This window comes from Triticum aestivum, chromosome 7B (genome assembly GCF_018294505.1).
Source record: "Triticum aestivum cultivar Chinese Spring chromosome 7B, IWGSC CS RefSeq v2.1, whole genome shotgun sequence".
Classification (NCBI taxonomy): domain Eukaryota; kingdom Viridiplantae; phylum Streptophyta; class Magnoliopsida; order Poales; family Poaceae; genus Triticum; species Triticum aestivum.
In genome coordinates, this window is record NC_057813.1 from 34,311,095 (window position 1) to 34,326,417 (window position 15,323).

Sequence of the window (15,323 nt, forward strand, 5' to 3'; positions counted from 1 at the left end):
CACCGCTACATCGCCCCTTCAGGGCGGAGTGCCGCGGCCCGCGGTCCACAGCCGCCCCGATGTCGTCCGATCCAGGTCGTCCACGTGGTTGCACCGACCCACGAGCCGCCGCTGCATCACCTCGTCGGGCCGTAGCGAGCGTGGCATGCGGTCCATGCCGCCGTCGCGAGACTGTTCCCGTGGTTGCACCGACCCCGGGTTTCGGCACTTCGCCGCCCCTTCGGGCTGTAGCGCTGCGGCTCGCGGTCCCCGCCGCTGCCCCGAGGTTTTCACGGGCGTCGCCCCCCTGCCCGACGCCACTGCGTCGCCCCTTCGGGCCGTAGCGCCGCGGCCCGCGGTCCACTCCGCCGTCACCACGCGTCGACCTCCCGTGGTATGCGCCGCGCCGTCTTCCTTGGAGTGGGAACACCACCGTCCGCGCCGGTCTTCGTCACGCGCTGTCAGGGTTCTTCGCCTACTTCGAGCACCGCCGCCGCGCTCCTAATCTAGCCGCCGCTACCCCCGTAGCCGCCGTCGCTCGTCCACCTCCTTCGTCTTCATCCAGCACTAGCCCATCGCCGTCATCTACCTCGACCACTTCGTCTACTCTGATAACCGCGGGCGACATCGGCCCCGCACCTATTGGCGCCGCAACCGTCATCGAGTTCGTCTCTGCTAGCCTCTCCGACTTCTTTGACATGGCGTACAGCTCGTGTAGGTCCCCTTCTACGCATGCCCGGTGCTGGCAACACCGATGCATGCCTTCGTCCATGATGTGTCCCCGGGCCTGGCAAGCCTGGATCGGCGCTTTGTCAACTTCGTCTTCGTTCGTCTACGCATGCCCGATACTGGCAACACCGATGCGTGCCTTCGTCCACGATGTGTCCTCGGGCTTGGAAAAACCCCCGCGACGCGTCGTCAACAACGTCTTCTTCTCGGCGCACCACTACTTCGACACCATTGCGCCCATGACTAACTCGACGCCTCCTCGCGCCTGCGGCTCCACGGTGACTTCCTCGACACCGGCTACCCCGGCTCGACATCGACCACGGCATTATTCGCACGGTTACCTCGAGCACGGCTCCACCACTTACGCTCTTGGCTACCTCGACAAACGGAACAAAGGGCTACGGCCTTGCTTGAGCAACCTCGTCGGTTTCCACTCCAGCCACGACTTCGCGATGCATCGACCGTTACGATTGTGGGGGAGTGTCCGTCGGGTGCCTTCGGATTCTTCACCAGTCTCACCATCTGCGTCGCTACCGTTCTGACTGCAGGGGGATGTTGAGTATCGTGATTATTAGGAAAGCTAGGATAGAGTAGGATATTATTCTACCTTGCCTTGTACTTCAAGATGATCATGTACTCCTATATATATGCTCATCAGGCTCAAGCAATACAACGAACTATTCCACCAATCCCTCTCTCCCTTCTAACAGCGAGAAGCACAACTTGTGCTTCCACGATAAGCACAAATTTACTAATGAAAGCACAGATTTAAGTTGTGCTTCTCAAAAAAGGAAATACACGGATAAGCTTGAAAGGAAAAGCACACTTATGTAAGAAAACACATATTTGCTTTCGTGGGAAGCTCGACCTATTTTTTTTTCTTACTCTTTTTGGTTTTTGATTTTTTTCATGAAAAAAGTTCATCGACACCTATTAGCATGAGATCTAGTTTTGAAGATCTCGACGTGAGAAATCCAACAATGAAAATGGTTCAGTATTTGGACGCACAGTTCGGGAGATAAAACATTTTAAATAAACGAATCTACGGAAAAAAACACCAGGTTGCGAGAAGTGACGCACATGCAGTACCCCACTTGTTGGCACCTGAGAAGGTGGGGAATGACATTTGTTAGGGTTACCCCGTAACTAGTGATTTCGCTAATACCCATCCAGCAAAAAAAAAAAAACTCTCCAAATTCTCTGGTTTCTCAAAGGAAAATTTTCCTTGATCTCAAACAAACAAAACACCTAATTCTCTGGCTTCTCAAAAGAAAAATCTCCTAATTGTCTGTGGTATGTACATGGCGACCCAAAATCACAGGGCATTGATGAACAGGTATATCGTTTCACCATTTACAAACACATTATGGTTATATTGGGAGCGCTATACGAGGGGAAAAGGCGATATACAGAAACGAGTTTACGAATCTTAGCACAGATCAGCGACCCACAGTCGACGTGGCACAAATCTTCTCCCAATACACCAAGGCTGTTTTTGATCTACCAGGATTAGTTCAGTGGCCCATAGGGTGTTTTGCTATCTTGTGTCTGGTAGCAGGGTTTAGCAAAGGTTCTACTAGTTCTCTTCATGAGGTAAAGAAAATTTTTGCAGGCAAAATAAGCAGACTGGATGCTACTCCCTCTGTTCTAAATATAAGTCTTTAGATTTCAATGCGGACCACATACGGATGTATATAAACGTACTTTAGAGTGTAAACTCACTAATTTTAGGACTACATACTTATATTTAGGAACGGAAGGAGTATAAATCTGACAGGCATGTTTCTATTCACACCTGCAGTTCCGAAAGTACCAGTCCAAGTGGAAAAAAATAGATTGTAAGCATGCACTCAGCCTTGTGTACTCCCTCTATTTCCAACTGCACAAGCTCTCTTACATCAACCAAACCATCTCACCTCCATCAAGTAGCGAAAGATAATCTACATTACATGATAGAATCCACTGTTCTCTCTCCCTGTCACCACACCACACTGCCCGAGCTAACAAATTACAGACAGCGGAGGGAGAGAATGCAAGGGCAAAAATAGAATCAAATTGAATACAAACGGTCAAAACCTCAAACGGAGAAGGAAAAAAAAATACCATCCACAAAAATCTAGAGCAAAACTTCATATTTCCAGTGTTGGAAACTATATGAACCCAAGTACCGTGGAGTGCTTTCATAAGGGAACCAAGAATAAGGTTCTTCAACTTGCATTCCCTTTTACCAATCGTACGATAGTAATTCAGTGTTGTTCACTTGCGTCTCTTCCGTCGCGATCATCCTCGGGCTCCATTGCCTTTACAGTACTTTTCTCATGGCCATCAGACAGCTTCTTGAACACTGCATTCATGTCATCGATGGTCTTCGCCTCGATACAACTCATGTTGCTTTCAGGCTCCCCATCATCTCCGGCCAAATGCAGACTTTCAACATGTGCTCCTTCTGGAAGACTGTCGTGTCTCGGGCGCTCGACAGCCTCTGCATATCCAACTTTATCTTCGTTTTGTTCAAAGTAATTGTTCACATCAACACTAGAGTGTTCCTTTGGAACAGCAGAAATGTCCTCCACTGATTTTGCATCAATGACATGCAACTGTCCAGATCCCTCCAAAGGCTCTGAGTCGATATCAACGCCTGAGATAAGTGCGGTTTCAGCGTCAAGGATGGGCCCATCAACCCCACCAGCACTTGCTTGTTTAAAGGCCATCTCTATGTCCTCCAGGGACTTGGCATCAACAGCCATCATCTCAGCATCAGTTTTAGCTGTCCCAAGCTCATTTTTAGTAACTTCCAGTTCAGTTGCTCCAACTGCTAAGTATGCTTCTGACAGAGTATTGACTGAAGGTGTTTCTGTGACTTCTGGCTCGTGGCATGGTAGGTGTTTCTGTAGACTTTCAACATGTGTTCCTTCTGGAAGACTGTCGTGTTTCGCGCATTCTGCAACCTCTCCACATCCAACTTCATCTTCGCTTTGTTCGAAGCAATTGCTCACATTAACATTAGAGTGTTCCTTCAAAGCAGCAGAAATGTCTTCAACAGATTTTGCATCAATCACATGCAGTTCTTCAGAACCCTCTAAAGGCTCCAAGTCAATATCAACGCCTGAGATGTGTGCGGTTTCAGCCTCATCAACACCACCACCACTCGCTTGTTTAAAGGCCATCTCTATGTCCTCCAGGGACTTGGCATCAACAGCCATCATCTCAGCATCAGTTTTAGCTGTCCCGGGCTCATTTTTAGTAACTTCCAGTTCAGTTGTTCCAACCACTAAGTATGCTTCAGATGGTGTATTGACTGAAGGCATTTCTGTGACTTCTGGTTCGTCGCATGGTAGATTCAAGTCTCTGTTCATTGCTTCAAGAATCCTTCGCCGTGGATTGTAGACAGTTTGCTCAGGATCATCATGAGATGATCCTAATGACCAACTGAATTCAGGATCAGTGCCGCTTAGATAATCAACCAATGGGGACAGACCGCCAGAGTCTAATGCACAGGCATCTGATGTGGCAGTGTCACCAGAAGTCTTAGGGCTAATCAAGGAGTCTTCTGCAACACCATCGGCAGGGTTGTAAGTACGGGAGCTAAGATCAGGCACCTGCTGATCCAGTCTCACCGGTTCTATCCGGAAGTCTCCCACCGCATCCAGTTCCGACAGGAAACTTTCATCAATACCGTTATCCTCTAAAGGCTCAGGATAGATTCTATCAGCATCATCATCATCAGAATCAAGTAGATAATCAGAAGTCATTTCTTCATTCATATCAACCATATCCACCCTGTCAGGTTCAGAAGCCACCGAAAAAAATGGGTTTGAGACATCTTTAGGTTCAATCGATGGAGATTGGTTGGAACCACTCGCACCAGGAGGACACAAGGAAGCAACCACAGAACTTGGGCTTACTTCCGATGCAACATCAAAGTGCTCTTCAATTACATGCAAGTCAGTCATGGCAGTACCAGAACCAGTAAACGCTCCAGTTTCATGCTTTTCTTCCATGTTGAAGTTCTCGAGAACCCTCTCCTCAGGGATAGGGTGAAGGTCCATAGATATTGCTGGTAATGTTTCCTTTTCAAAATCAGTTAGCAAGTCCTGAGGCCCATGAATAAGGTTTTGTAATGGGATTTCATTGCTTGGACAGGACATGGAATCAACATTTCCATCTTCCTCGGCAATACTGGTGGCACCAAGACCAAGGTCCCTTGATCTCAATTCATGATCTTCAGCTGGCCTAGGAGAAGAAAGCCATTCTGAGACTTCAGCTGTTATGTTTGGTGCTATAGAAGACTTGGCACCCAGGACGCTTTCACCTGGACAAGAGTACATCCATTATATAATAAGAAGACAATACGACCGAAAAAGAGAGAAAAGCTAGAAATTCCCATCCACCCGTTAATTTTGTGGACCTATTTTATTAGTGGACTACGACCGACAAACCTTCACAGCGGTACTTCAGATTACAGCCGATAGATCATCATGAATGTAACTAAACAGAACTGAACCGGTAAATCTTCATCACCGCGCCTAAATAGTTCACAACCAATGGACCATCACAACTATACTTAAACAGATCGCAACCATGGTCATCTTAGACATGTATTAGAATTATTATGCTATTTACAATAATAACACCAAAATGGTTGGCGGGCTGTTTGATCCAAAATTAAACAATGGGGTGGAATCGACTACGGCCGTTCATGATCAATTTAGACACGATTTTGGAGAATACCCATTAGTCGTGATACTATATTTAGTACACTTACAAAAATCCATCAGTTGGATATATATCGACGCTGATCCGTTCAGGTAAGGATGTTGAGCGGGAAATAGTGCTAGTTGTTCAAATAAAACTCTATCGTGCGCGGGGTATTCATTCATTTAAGTTGTCAGATGTAAGTTGCTTACCATCCCCATCATCCCAGCTAAGCAAGTCACCAACTGGATGAAGTGGCACCGTAGAATTCCCATCTGACTTGAGCATGTAATTGTCATCATGACCCTTCCCTTTTGTTGAGACAAGATATGCCTCTCTTTCTTCGGATCTTTCGAAGACAAAATGATGCAGAGCAATCTCACGCTCATCAATGTCACTGTTGTCTAGTTCAACATCCACGGAGTTGATACCATCTGAACATTCACTGCCAGCATCTGCAAGGTCACTGTCCTGTCTCAGGAGAGCTGGTGACTCATGCTCCCTGTGCACATCCTTTTCATCGAGGTCCTTGTGTTCCTCCTGATCGGCAACCGAAGAAGCCATATCAGATTCAGTAACAGAACTCAATTTGGACTCACTCTTGTCACTGAACTGCCTTTGAAAAGTACTTGTGCTCCCTTCTACTGTCTCAGGGACAAAATATGGCCTCAATCTAGACAAACGTCTCTCCTGCGTAGCATCTGTAGTTCCAAAGTTGAAGCTCTCGTGCCTTCTAAATATTTCACGATGAGAAGTTTGTGGTGATTCCCCAGGGCTTAAATTATCATGTGCAGAAACGCCACTTTCACTGGAATGCTCAAGAAAATCAAATGGGTTCTTTCTTGCATGCAGGATTGAAGGAGCTGAGCCAGGAATTGCCGCCTCGTCAGAATCATATGGAAGGTCAAACGGGTTCCTCCTTGTTACTGAGATGTGTGATACTTGTGCACCAAAGCGTGATAAGTCATCTCCGCTTTTCCCATTGGCATCCGTTAGGTTACTGTCAATGTCAAATATTATATTCTTCCTGGATCTTCGCCTAACCATCAAAATCTCCAATCTACGGTTTCTTTCCATCTCAGAGTATCCAAGATCCATCAGATTCTTTGCATCATCTGCTGTCCAAATAAATGCAGCTTCCTGACCTTCATCTTTCTTGTTCTCCTCACCACCATCTTTAGTATCATTGTTGCCATCATCATCATCATCATTACTATCATCATCCATTTCATGATCCTGCGAGGAGACATGTGAATCACTGTCTGAATCATCATTAGGAATGGGATCAGGACGAGTGAAATCAGCACCCAGAAGAGGGTCGATTTCATCAAGAACTGGTGCAATGTCAGTCATGGATGCATCAGGTGAAGAACTCTCAGCCCCATCAGAGTCAAAACCAGATGAACCATCCTGACTGCCAACTGATGCCCATGGTGAACCAAGAGAGGAATCAAGGAGATTTTCCTCAACGGCCTTGCTAGTATTAACCTTAAGCACATCAAGCTTTTTATTCTGCCGCACAGAAACTGCATAAGTTGGTCTGCTAGTTCCAGCTGTCCCATCAGTCAGCTTCTCTTCAGAGAAATCACTCACTTTGCTAGCTGCTAGATTCAGATTCTCCTGCATTTCAGCATGCTTATTAAAATTCTCACTGGATGAGAACATGTCCAAGGGTGCATTCTTCTCATCCAGACCTTCAAATAAGCTAGCGTTCCTATCAGCCATATCTGTCACAAAAAATGAATCTGCGAATTGCATTCCCTGGTTAAAGTTTAAGCCCTCCCTAATCCCAGCCTCTCCACGGAAATTGACCATGGAAGGAAATGGAGTTAATGTTTTAGGTTTGTCGCCATGTTCAAACCTCTCATCTTCTTCATCAACTCTTCTCAGAAGAGGAACCTCATCATCAAGCTGAGTAGACCTCTCTCTGACAGAACCTGTCCGCTTTGTTTCCCTTTCTTTGAAGTTTTCTGTAGTATTCCTAAAACTAGGCACCGAAATTCTCTGATCTGACCCAAACTGAACATCCCTTGAAGAATTCTCCATCTTAAAAGCTGGAATCTCTGGAGTAGTCTTGGTATCCTCATCATTAGCTTCAGGTAGGTTCGTGTCTCCATAACTCAGTAGGATTCCCAGAAGAAGAGTGGTACATATAATTACAGGTGAAGAGGAAAGAAGGAACGCAAAGAATCCCGGGGCAGATCTGTACAATAAGTAGAGCAAAACACCCAAACTGAACAGGACTGGATGTTCAGAGACACATCTGTAGCTTGTTCTAATGGAGGACCTCAGAACTTTCTTGATACACAGACCAACTTGTTTTGTCTCAAGAGCCATGGCATGTACCCTCTCAGTCTCCAGCACAAACCTAGCATTGCAAAAAATACAGAAATATTCAGTTGGTTCATCTAGTAAAACATAGAATTTTGTATCACTTGGTGCATATAAAATTATTTCCAAAAAAAATCTGTTATGCTAACTTAACAAATCAACGCAAGTTATGGTTTGTTCCTAATTTTTAAGAGAGCCGAGCTAATCCGAATAACCACAGTTCAGTAGACCAACTGCACCAATTTTTTGCAATTGAGCCAAATACAAGATGGTTAGATCCATAGGAGAACTAGCTAGTAAAATTAGATCGGGAGTACCCTAGCGCAAACATAAGGCGAGCTAATAAGCAACTCTTATTAAGAAATTGCCCAGCAATTGGCAATTCACAAATCAATTTCCTCAACAACAAAGAAAAGGCAAGCCCGTTACCAGGCAGATCATCGCTGGTGGGACACTATCTAGCATCAAAAGAGCTTCAGATGCGAAATCGATAAGCTAAACCCCGACTAGAGTCTAGAGAAGGTGAGTCATAGCACGAACAATGGAAACGCCATCACCTTTACTGCTTATCGAGCACAGATCTTCCCCACGGAGAACTCAATCCCCGGCCACAACGAACACTAGACAGAGAATCAAGACACGAGCGTAAGCGATCCCGTCGGTCAGGGACCCCCAGGGCTCGCTATCTATGAGCAACAGCGTACCTCCGAGGAAGCTCTGGCGGGCGGGCGGGCTGGCGGCTACCACGAGGCTCGGGCGGGGAAAGCTCCAAGAAGCGGAAGGAACAAAACAGCCGGAGCTGAACTCCTGTGCTGTGCTGGAACCCAGCGACCCGGCCAAAAGGAGGAAGCCAATAGCAAGAAGCGATCGGCCGAGCGCCGGGGTCAAATCACAGCGGCGTCAGCGCAGAAATGCAGTGCCGGGCGCCTTCGTCTCCCCGCGGTGGGGCAGCAGCTGATAGAAGTGCGGGTCGGGAGCTTGGACCGCCGCTTTCGGCGGCGACTTCGCGGTGCAGCGAAGCGGATTTGGTGGCGGTGGTGGGGGGCGGCGATGGCGAGGAGAAGGGAAAGAGAGGAGAAAAAAAAAAGAAAGGGGAAAAGGAAGGGGGGCAGTGGCGGAGAAAGCGGAAGGGAGTGGGCGGGCCCGGCCTTTCTGTCTCTCTGTTAATGCGGCTGTCCCACTTCGTTTGACTGGTAGGTGGGTGCCACGTTGCGTGGGCCCGGGATGTCAGGGGAGAGGGCGGGCCATGCCTACGTGGAGGAAGGCGACGGCGGCGAGGAATTTTCCTTTTCTCTGCTGGGCAGGCTGGCGGGCAGGGTCTGGCTGGTGTCGGACCGGCGGCACCGGCCACGGCGCGGACGATCATCCTTTTCGCTGCTGCTGCCGTCATATTGTTGCGGGTTGTTTTCGCTGTGGACCACGCGCACGCGCGCAAGAGAGAGAGAGAAGAAGGGTGGAAATGATTTGAGCGTAGCTCATATTGTTACGGGTTTTTTATGAGACAAGTAGGATTCAAGTCTTAGATTTTGCATTGGGGTTCACATTCTAGACTTATAACACATGCAGCGACATGTGCTCTTTACTTTCGTGTTGAAGCCTCGCGTGACCTCCGCGCTCCTGAGCCCGCCGTGTGTCCACCTCAAACCCCGCCGCCTGCCACTCCGGCCGCGGCGGCCACCTCTCCCTCTCCCACGGTATGGCTTCGGGGTCCCGCTCGTCATCGGCGTCCGCGCGCCGTGCTGAGGATCGTCCGGTGGTGTCGGGGTTAGGTCTTTCGTCATCCTCGGCCTCCTCCGGCCCCCATGAGCAGGCGGAGGTCTCATCTCGCCTGCGTGCGGAGGTTGACGCTCGGCGGCATGAGGCTCCATGGGTGCAGCCGCCTCCTTCCAAGCGGTCCAAGTGGCGACGCCGCCTTGACCAAGATCCTCGGCTGCAGCGCCATCCTTCCCCACCTCAGCCTCGGCGCGAGGTCTCGCCGGAGATGGCGGGCCTGTGCTTTCGCTGCTTCCAAGACGACCACTTTCGGCGCGACTGCACCAACGAAGAAGTCTGCATCAGGTGCGGGCGCTCTGGGCATGGATCCCGCAACTGCGACCGCCCACGCAACCCGTCGCCGCCGGAGGTGCTGCGCCGCATCGTTGCGGACCGGGTGGCTCGTCGGGGCGCCGGCGCGGCTTCCGCGCAAGGTTCACGGCCGGCTGGGGTCGCTGGTGCTAGTTCCAGCCGGGAGGGCTCTCTCCAACAACCGCGCCGGGGCATGGCGCCACCACCGCCGCCGCCCCCCGCTCGTGATGCGGCCAATCCTGTGTGGCCCCTGCTCCAGGCGCCGCGGCTCGTTCTTCCGACGGACTCGGAGTTTGATCCCAGGGATGTGTGCATCGTGCGCCGCTCTCACTCCCTGGACGAGATGGAGAGGCGCCTGCAGCTCTCCATGGTTGCCTATGCCGCTGGTGCAAGGAGAGACATTTCACCGGCGTTCATCCTCGAGGCCCTGCAGGCCAAGGCGGGCATCGAGGCACACTGGGTGTCGGTGCATCGTTACCATCCGGAGGACTTCCTCATCGTCTTCGCCCGGCCGGAGTTCAGAAACCGGGTGTCGGCTATGCCGACGATCGATCACTGCGGTGTGCGCCTCGTCTTCCGTCAGTGGAATAGGCAAGCTCAGGCCACGCATGCGGTGCTCCGATTCAAGGTTCTGCTGGAGATTGAAGGTATCCCTCCGCATGCTTGGGATAGAGAAGTGGTGGAGAGGCTGCTAGATTCATCGTGCCTGGTGGAATCCATTGCACAGGAGACGGTGACCAGGGAAAATCTTGCTTCGTTCAAGCTCTCTGCCTGGACGGCAGAGCCGGAGGCGATCCCCACCCTGCGCTGGTTGGCGGTGCCAGAGCCAGGGCCGCAGCTTCACATGACAGAGCCGGCTGTTTTGCATTACAAGGTCCTGATTCATCTGGATGAAGTGACTGACTTTCAGGAGGCAGACGAGCCATGGTTCCTGGGCGGCTCCTCGGACAGCGGGCAGAGTGGCATCCCCGACGAGGACAGCATGGGCGGCGGCGGAGGTCCGACGACGACACGGCGACAGTGGCAGTCAGGTGTGCGGGATGCCAGAGGTAGTTTGTCGGGAGGGCTTAGTGGAGGCGCTGCCATGGATGAAACTCAAAGAGGTGGCCGGAGGGCCGGCGGCCAGGACTGGCGGTTGTCACCCATGGAGGCGCCGCCGGTGATTCCTGTGCGAAAGTTCACCGGTGTTCGTGATAGGATCTCGGTCAGACCATCTGCTTTTGACCGGCTGACGAGGAGGGTGGAGGAGGCACATGATAAGGATCCGTTGGAGCGACACAGTGGGGTCACGGAAGAGCTTTTGACCAGGGAAGGAGATCAAAACTTGAACCAGGACAAAGAGGCGCAGCTACCGAGGAGGATTCTGGCATCAATCATTACCGTGCCATCCCCGCCTCGCGACAAAGATGCGGGCCAGCTGTCTCTGGTGGTCGCATCAGGTGGGGGCCTGCAGCCTCCCGTGGCTGGTCAGGAGGAGCCTGGCCTCACTCCGGTGGGAACGACGAGGCAGGAGGTCCAGGATGCGGGGCCACCGGCATCGGAGCATGTTGCCGGATGGACGGGAGTGGATAATTACGGGATAGCCCCAATCATTGGGCATGAGGAGACGCCCTCCCAAGACACGACGGCTGTACCCACGCGAGCTCAGCCGGGTCAGGAGATGGGATCGACCGGGGAGACAATAATTGCGTCCAGTGGAGACCAGGTGGTGGGTCCGACTGCGGGGGTAATGATGTTGAGGAACGTAGTAATTTCAAAAAATTTCCTACGCACATGCAAGATCATGGTGATGCATAGCAACGAGAGGGGAGAGTGTTCGTCCACGTACTCTCGTAGACCGTAAGCGGAAGCGTTATGACAACGCGGTTGATGTAGTCGTACGTCTTCACGATCCGACCGATCCAAGCACCGAACGTACGGCACCTCCGAGTTCTGCACACGTTCAGCTCGATGACGATCCCCGGGCTCCGATCCAGCAAAGCTTCGGGGATGAGTTCCGTCAGCACGACGGCGTGGTGACGATGATGATGTTCTACCGGCGCAGGGCTTCGCCTAAACTCCGCGACGATATGACCGAGGTGGAATATGGTGGAGGGGGGCACCGCACACGGCTAAGGAACGATCCGTAGATCAACTTGTGTGTCTATGGGGTGCCCCCTACCCCCGTATATAAAGGAGGGAGGCGGGAGGCCGGCCGGCCCTTGTTGGGCGCGCCAGGAGGAGGAGGCGTCCTCCTAGTAGGAGTAGGACTCCTCCTTTCCTACTCCTACTAGGAGGGGAAGGAAGGGGGAGAGGAGGGGAAGGAAAGAGGGGGGCGCCGCCCCCCCTCCTAGTCCAATTCAGACCAGAGGGAGAGGGGGTGCACGGCCCTTCCTGGCCGCCCCTCTCTCTTCCCACCAAGGCCCATGTGGCCCATTAACTCTCCGCGGGGGGGGGGGGGTCCGGTAACCCTCCGGCACTCCGGTTTTCTCCGAAATCACCCGGAACACTTCCGGTGTCCGAATATAGTCGTCCAATATATCAATCTTTATGTCTCGACCATTTCGAGACTCCTTGTCATGTCCGTGATCACATCCGGGACTCCGAACAAACTTCGGTACATCAAAACTTGTAAACTCATAATAAAACTGTCATCGTAACATTAAGCGTGCGGACCCTACGGGTTCGAGAACTATGTAGACATGACCTAGAACTATTCTCGGTCAATAACCAATAGCGGAACCTGGATGCCCATATTGGTTCCTACATATTCTACGAAGATCTTTATCGGTCAAACCGCATAACAACATACGTTGTTCCCTTTGTCATCGGTATGTTACTTGCCCAAGATTTGATCGTCGGTATCCAATACCTAGTTCAATCTCGTTACCGGCAAGTCTCTTTACTCGTTCTGTAACACATCATCTTATAACTAACTCATTAGTTACAATGCTTGCAAGTATTAGGTGATGAGTATTACCGAGAGGGCCCAGAGATACCTCTCCGACAATCGGAGTGACAAAACCTAATCTCGAATTATGCCAACCCAACATGTACCTTCGAAAACACCTGTAGAGCACCTTTATAATCACCCAGTTACGTTGTAACGTTTGGTAGCACACAAAGTGTTCTTCCGGTAAACGTGAGTTGCACAATCTCATAGTTGCAGGAACTTTGTATAAGTCATGAAGAAAGCAATAGCAACATACTAAACGATCAAGTGCTAGGCTAACGGAATGGGTCATGTCAATCACATCATTCTCCTAATGATGTGATCCCATTAATCAAATGACAACACATGTCTATGGTTAGGAAACATAACCATCTTTGATTAATGAGCTAGTCAAGTAGAGGCATACTAGTGACTTTATGTTTGTCTATGTATTCACACGTGTATCATGTTTCCGGTTAATACAATTCTAGCATGAATAATAAACATTTATCATGATATGAGGAAATAAATAATAACTTTATTATTGCCTCTAGGGCATATTTCCTTCAGTCTCCCACTTGCACTAGAAATAATCTAGATTACATAGTAATGATTCTAACACCCATGGAGTCTTGGTGCTGATCATGTTTTGCTCGTGAGAGAGGCTTAGTCAATGGGTCTGCAACATTCAGATCCGTATGTATTTCACAAATATTCTATGTCCACAATGCTCTGCACGGAGCTACTCTAGCTAATTGCTCCCACTTTCAATATGTATCCAGATTGAGACTTAGAGTCATCTGGATTGGTGTAAAAGCTTGCATCATTGTAACTTTTTCGACGGGCTCTTTTATTATCTCCATAATCGAGAAACATCTCCTTAGTCCTCACTAAGGATATTCTTGACCCATGTCCAGTGATCTACTTATTAGATCAAAATTGTATTCCTTTGCTAAACACAGAGCAAGGTATACAATAGGTCTGGTTCACAGCATAGCATACTTTATAGAACCTATGACTGAGGCATAGTGAATGACTTTTCATTCTCTTTCTATTTTCTGCAATGGTCGTGTCTTGAGTCTTACTCAACTTCACACCTTGTAACACAGGCAAGAACTCCTTCTTTGGTTGTTCCATTTTGAACTATTTCAAAAATTTATCAAGGTATGTACTCATTGAAAAATCTTATCAAGCGTCTTGATCTATCTATATAGATCTTGATGCTCAATGTGTAAGCAGCTTCACCGAGGTCTTGCTTTGAAAAACTCTTATTCAAGTATCCTTTCATGCTATCCAGAATTTCCATATCATTTCCAATTAACAATATGTCATCCACATATAATATTAGAAATGCTACAGAGCTCCCACTCACTTTCTTGTAAATACAGGCTTCTTCAAAAAGTATGTATAAAACCATATGCTTTGATCAACTCATCAAAGCATATATTCCAACTCCGAGATGCTTGCACCAGTCCATAGATGGATCGCTAGAGCTTGCACAATTTGTTAGCACCTTTAGGATTGACAAAACCTTCTGGTTGCATCATATACAACTCTTCTTTAAGAAAACCATTAAGGAATGCAGTTTTGTTTATCCATTTGCCAGATTTCATAAAATGCGGCAATTGCTAACATGATTCAGACAGACTTAAGCATAGATACGAGTGAAAAACTCTCATCGTAGTCAACACCTTGAACTTGTCGAAAACCTTTTGCGACAATTCTAGCTTTGTAGATAGTAACATTATCAGCGTCCGTCTTCCTCCTGAAGATCCATTTAATCTCAATGTCTTGCCGATCATTGGGCAAGTCAATCAAAGTCCATACTTTGTTTTCATACATGGATCTTATCTCAGATCTCATGGCCTCAAGCCATTTTGCGGAATCTGGGCTCACCATCGCTTCTTCATAGTACGTAGGTTCGTCATGGTCTAGTAACATAACTTCCAGAACAGGATTACCGTACCACTCTGGTGCGGATCTTACTCTGTAAGACCTACGAGATTCTGTAGTAACTTAATCTGAAGTTTCCTGATCATCATCATTAACTTCCTCACTAATTGGTGTAGTAGTCATAGGAACAGATTTCTGTGATGAACTACTTTCAAATGAGGGAGCAGGTATAGTTACCTCATCAAGTTCTACTTTCCTTCCACTCACTTCTTTCAAGAGAAACTCCTTCTCTAGCAAGGATCCATTCTCAGCAACGAATGTTTTGCCTTCGGATCTGTGATAGAAGGTGTACCCAACAGTTTCTTTTGGGTATTCTATGAAGATGCACTTCTCCGATTTGGGTTCGAGCTTATCAGGTTGAAAACCTTTTTCATATAAGCATCGCAACTCCAAATTTTAAGAAACGACAGCTTAGGTTTACTGCTAAACCATAGTTCATACGGTGTCGTCTCAACGGATTTAGATGGTGCCCTTTTTAAACGTGAATGCAGCTGTCTCTAATGCACAACCCCAAAACGATAGTGGTAAAACCGATAAGAGACATCATAGATCGCACCATATCCAATAAAGTGCGGTTACGACGTTCGGACACACCATAACGTTGTGGTGTTCCAGGTGGCGTGAGCTGTGAAACTATTCCACATTGTTTTAATTGAAGACC

General features: G+C 48.9%; 1 protein-coding gene across 2 annotated transcripts; it reads right to left on the reverse strand.

The window, feature by feature from the left end:
- Window positions 1–2,542: 2,542 nt before the first annotated feature.
- Window positions 2,543–8,829, reverse strand: LOC123161641 (uncharacterized). Of its 2 annotated transcripts, none has more exons than XM_044579452.1 (3): window positions 8,439–8,829; window positions 5,616–7,771; window positions 2,543–5,020 (listed from the first exon to the last, which is right to left on the reverse strand). In XM_044579452.1, exons 2-3 carry the CDS (start codon window positions 7,738–7,740, stop codon window positions 2,955–2,957), a joined length of 4,191 nt encoding a protein of 1,396 aa, XP_044435387.1. In that variant the 5' UTR covers window positions 7,741–7,771; window positions 8,439–8,829; the 3' UTR covers window positions 2,543–2,954. The 2 variants fall into 2 exon arrangements, with proteins under 2 accessions (XP_044435387.1, XP_044435388.1); XM_044579453.1 differs by having other exon boundaries at window positions 8,292–8,829.
- Window positions 8,830–15,323: the final 6,494 nt, after the last annotated feature.

Excerpts from the sequence above, each read along its gene's own strand:
- LOC123161641 (XM_044579452.1), bottom strand. The coding sequence starts at position 7,740 with ATGGCTCTTGAGACAAAACAAGTTGGTCTGTGTATCAAGAAAGTTCTG. Across the intron at positions 5,021-5,615 it reads TAGCTGGGATGATGGGGATG|GTGAAAGCGTCCTGGGTGCC; the intron begins GTAAGCAACTTA and ends ACTCTTGTCCAG.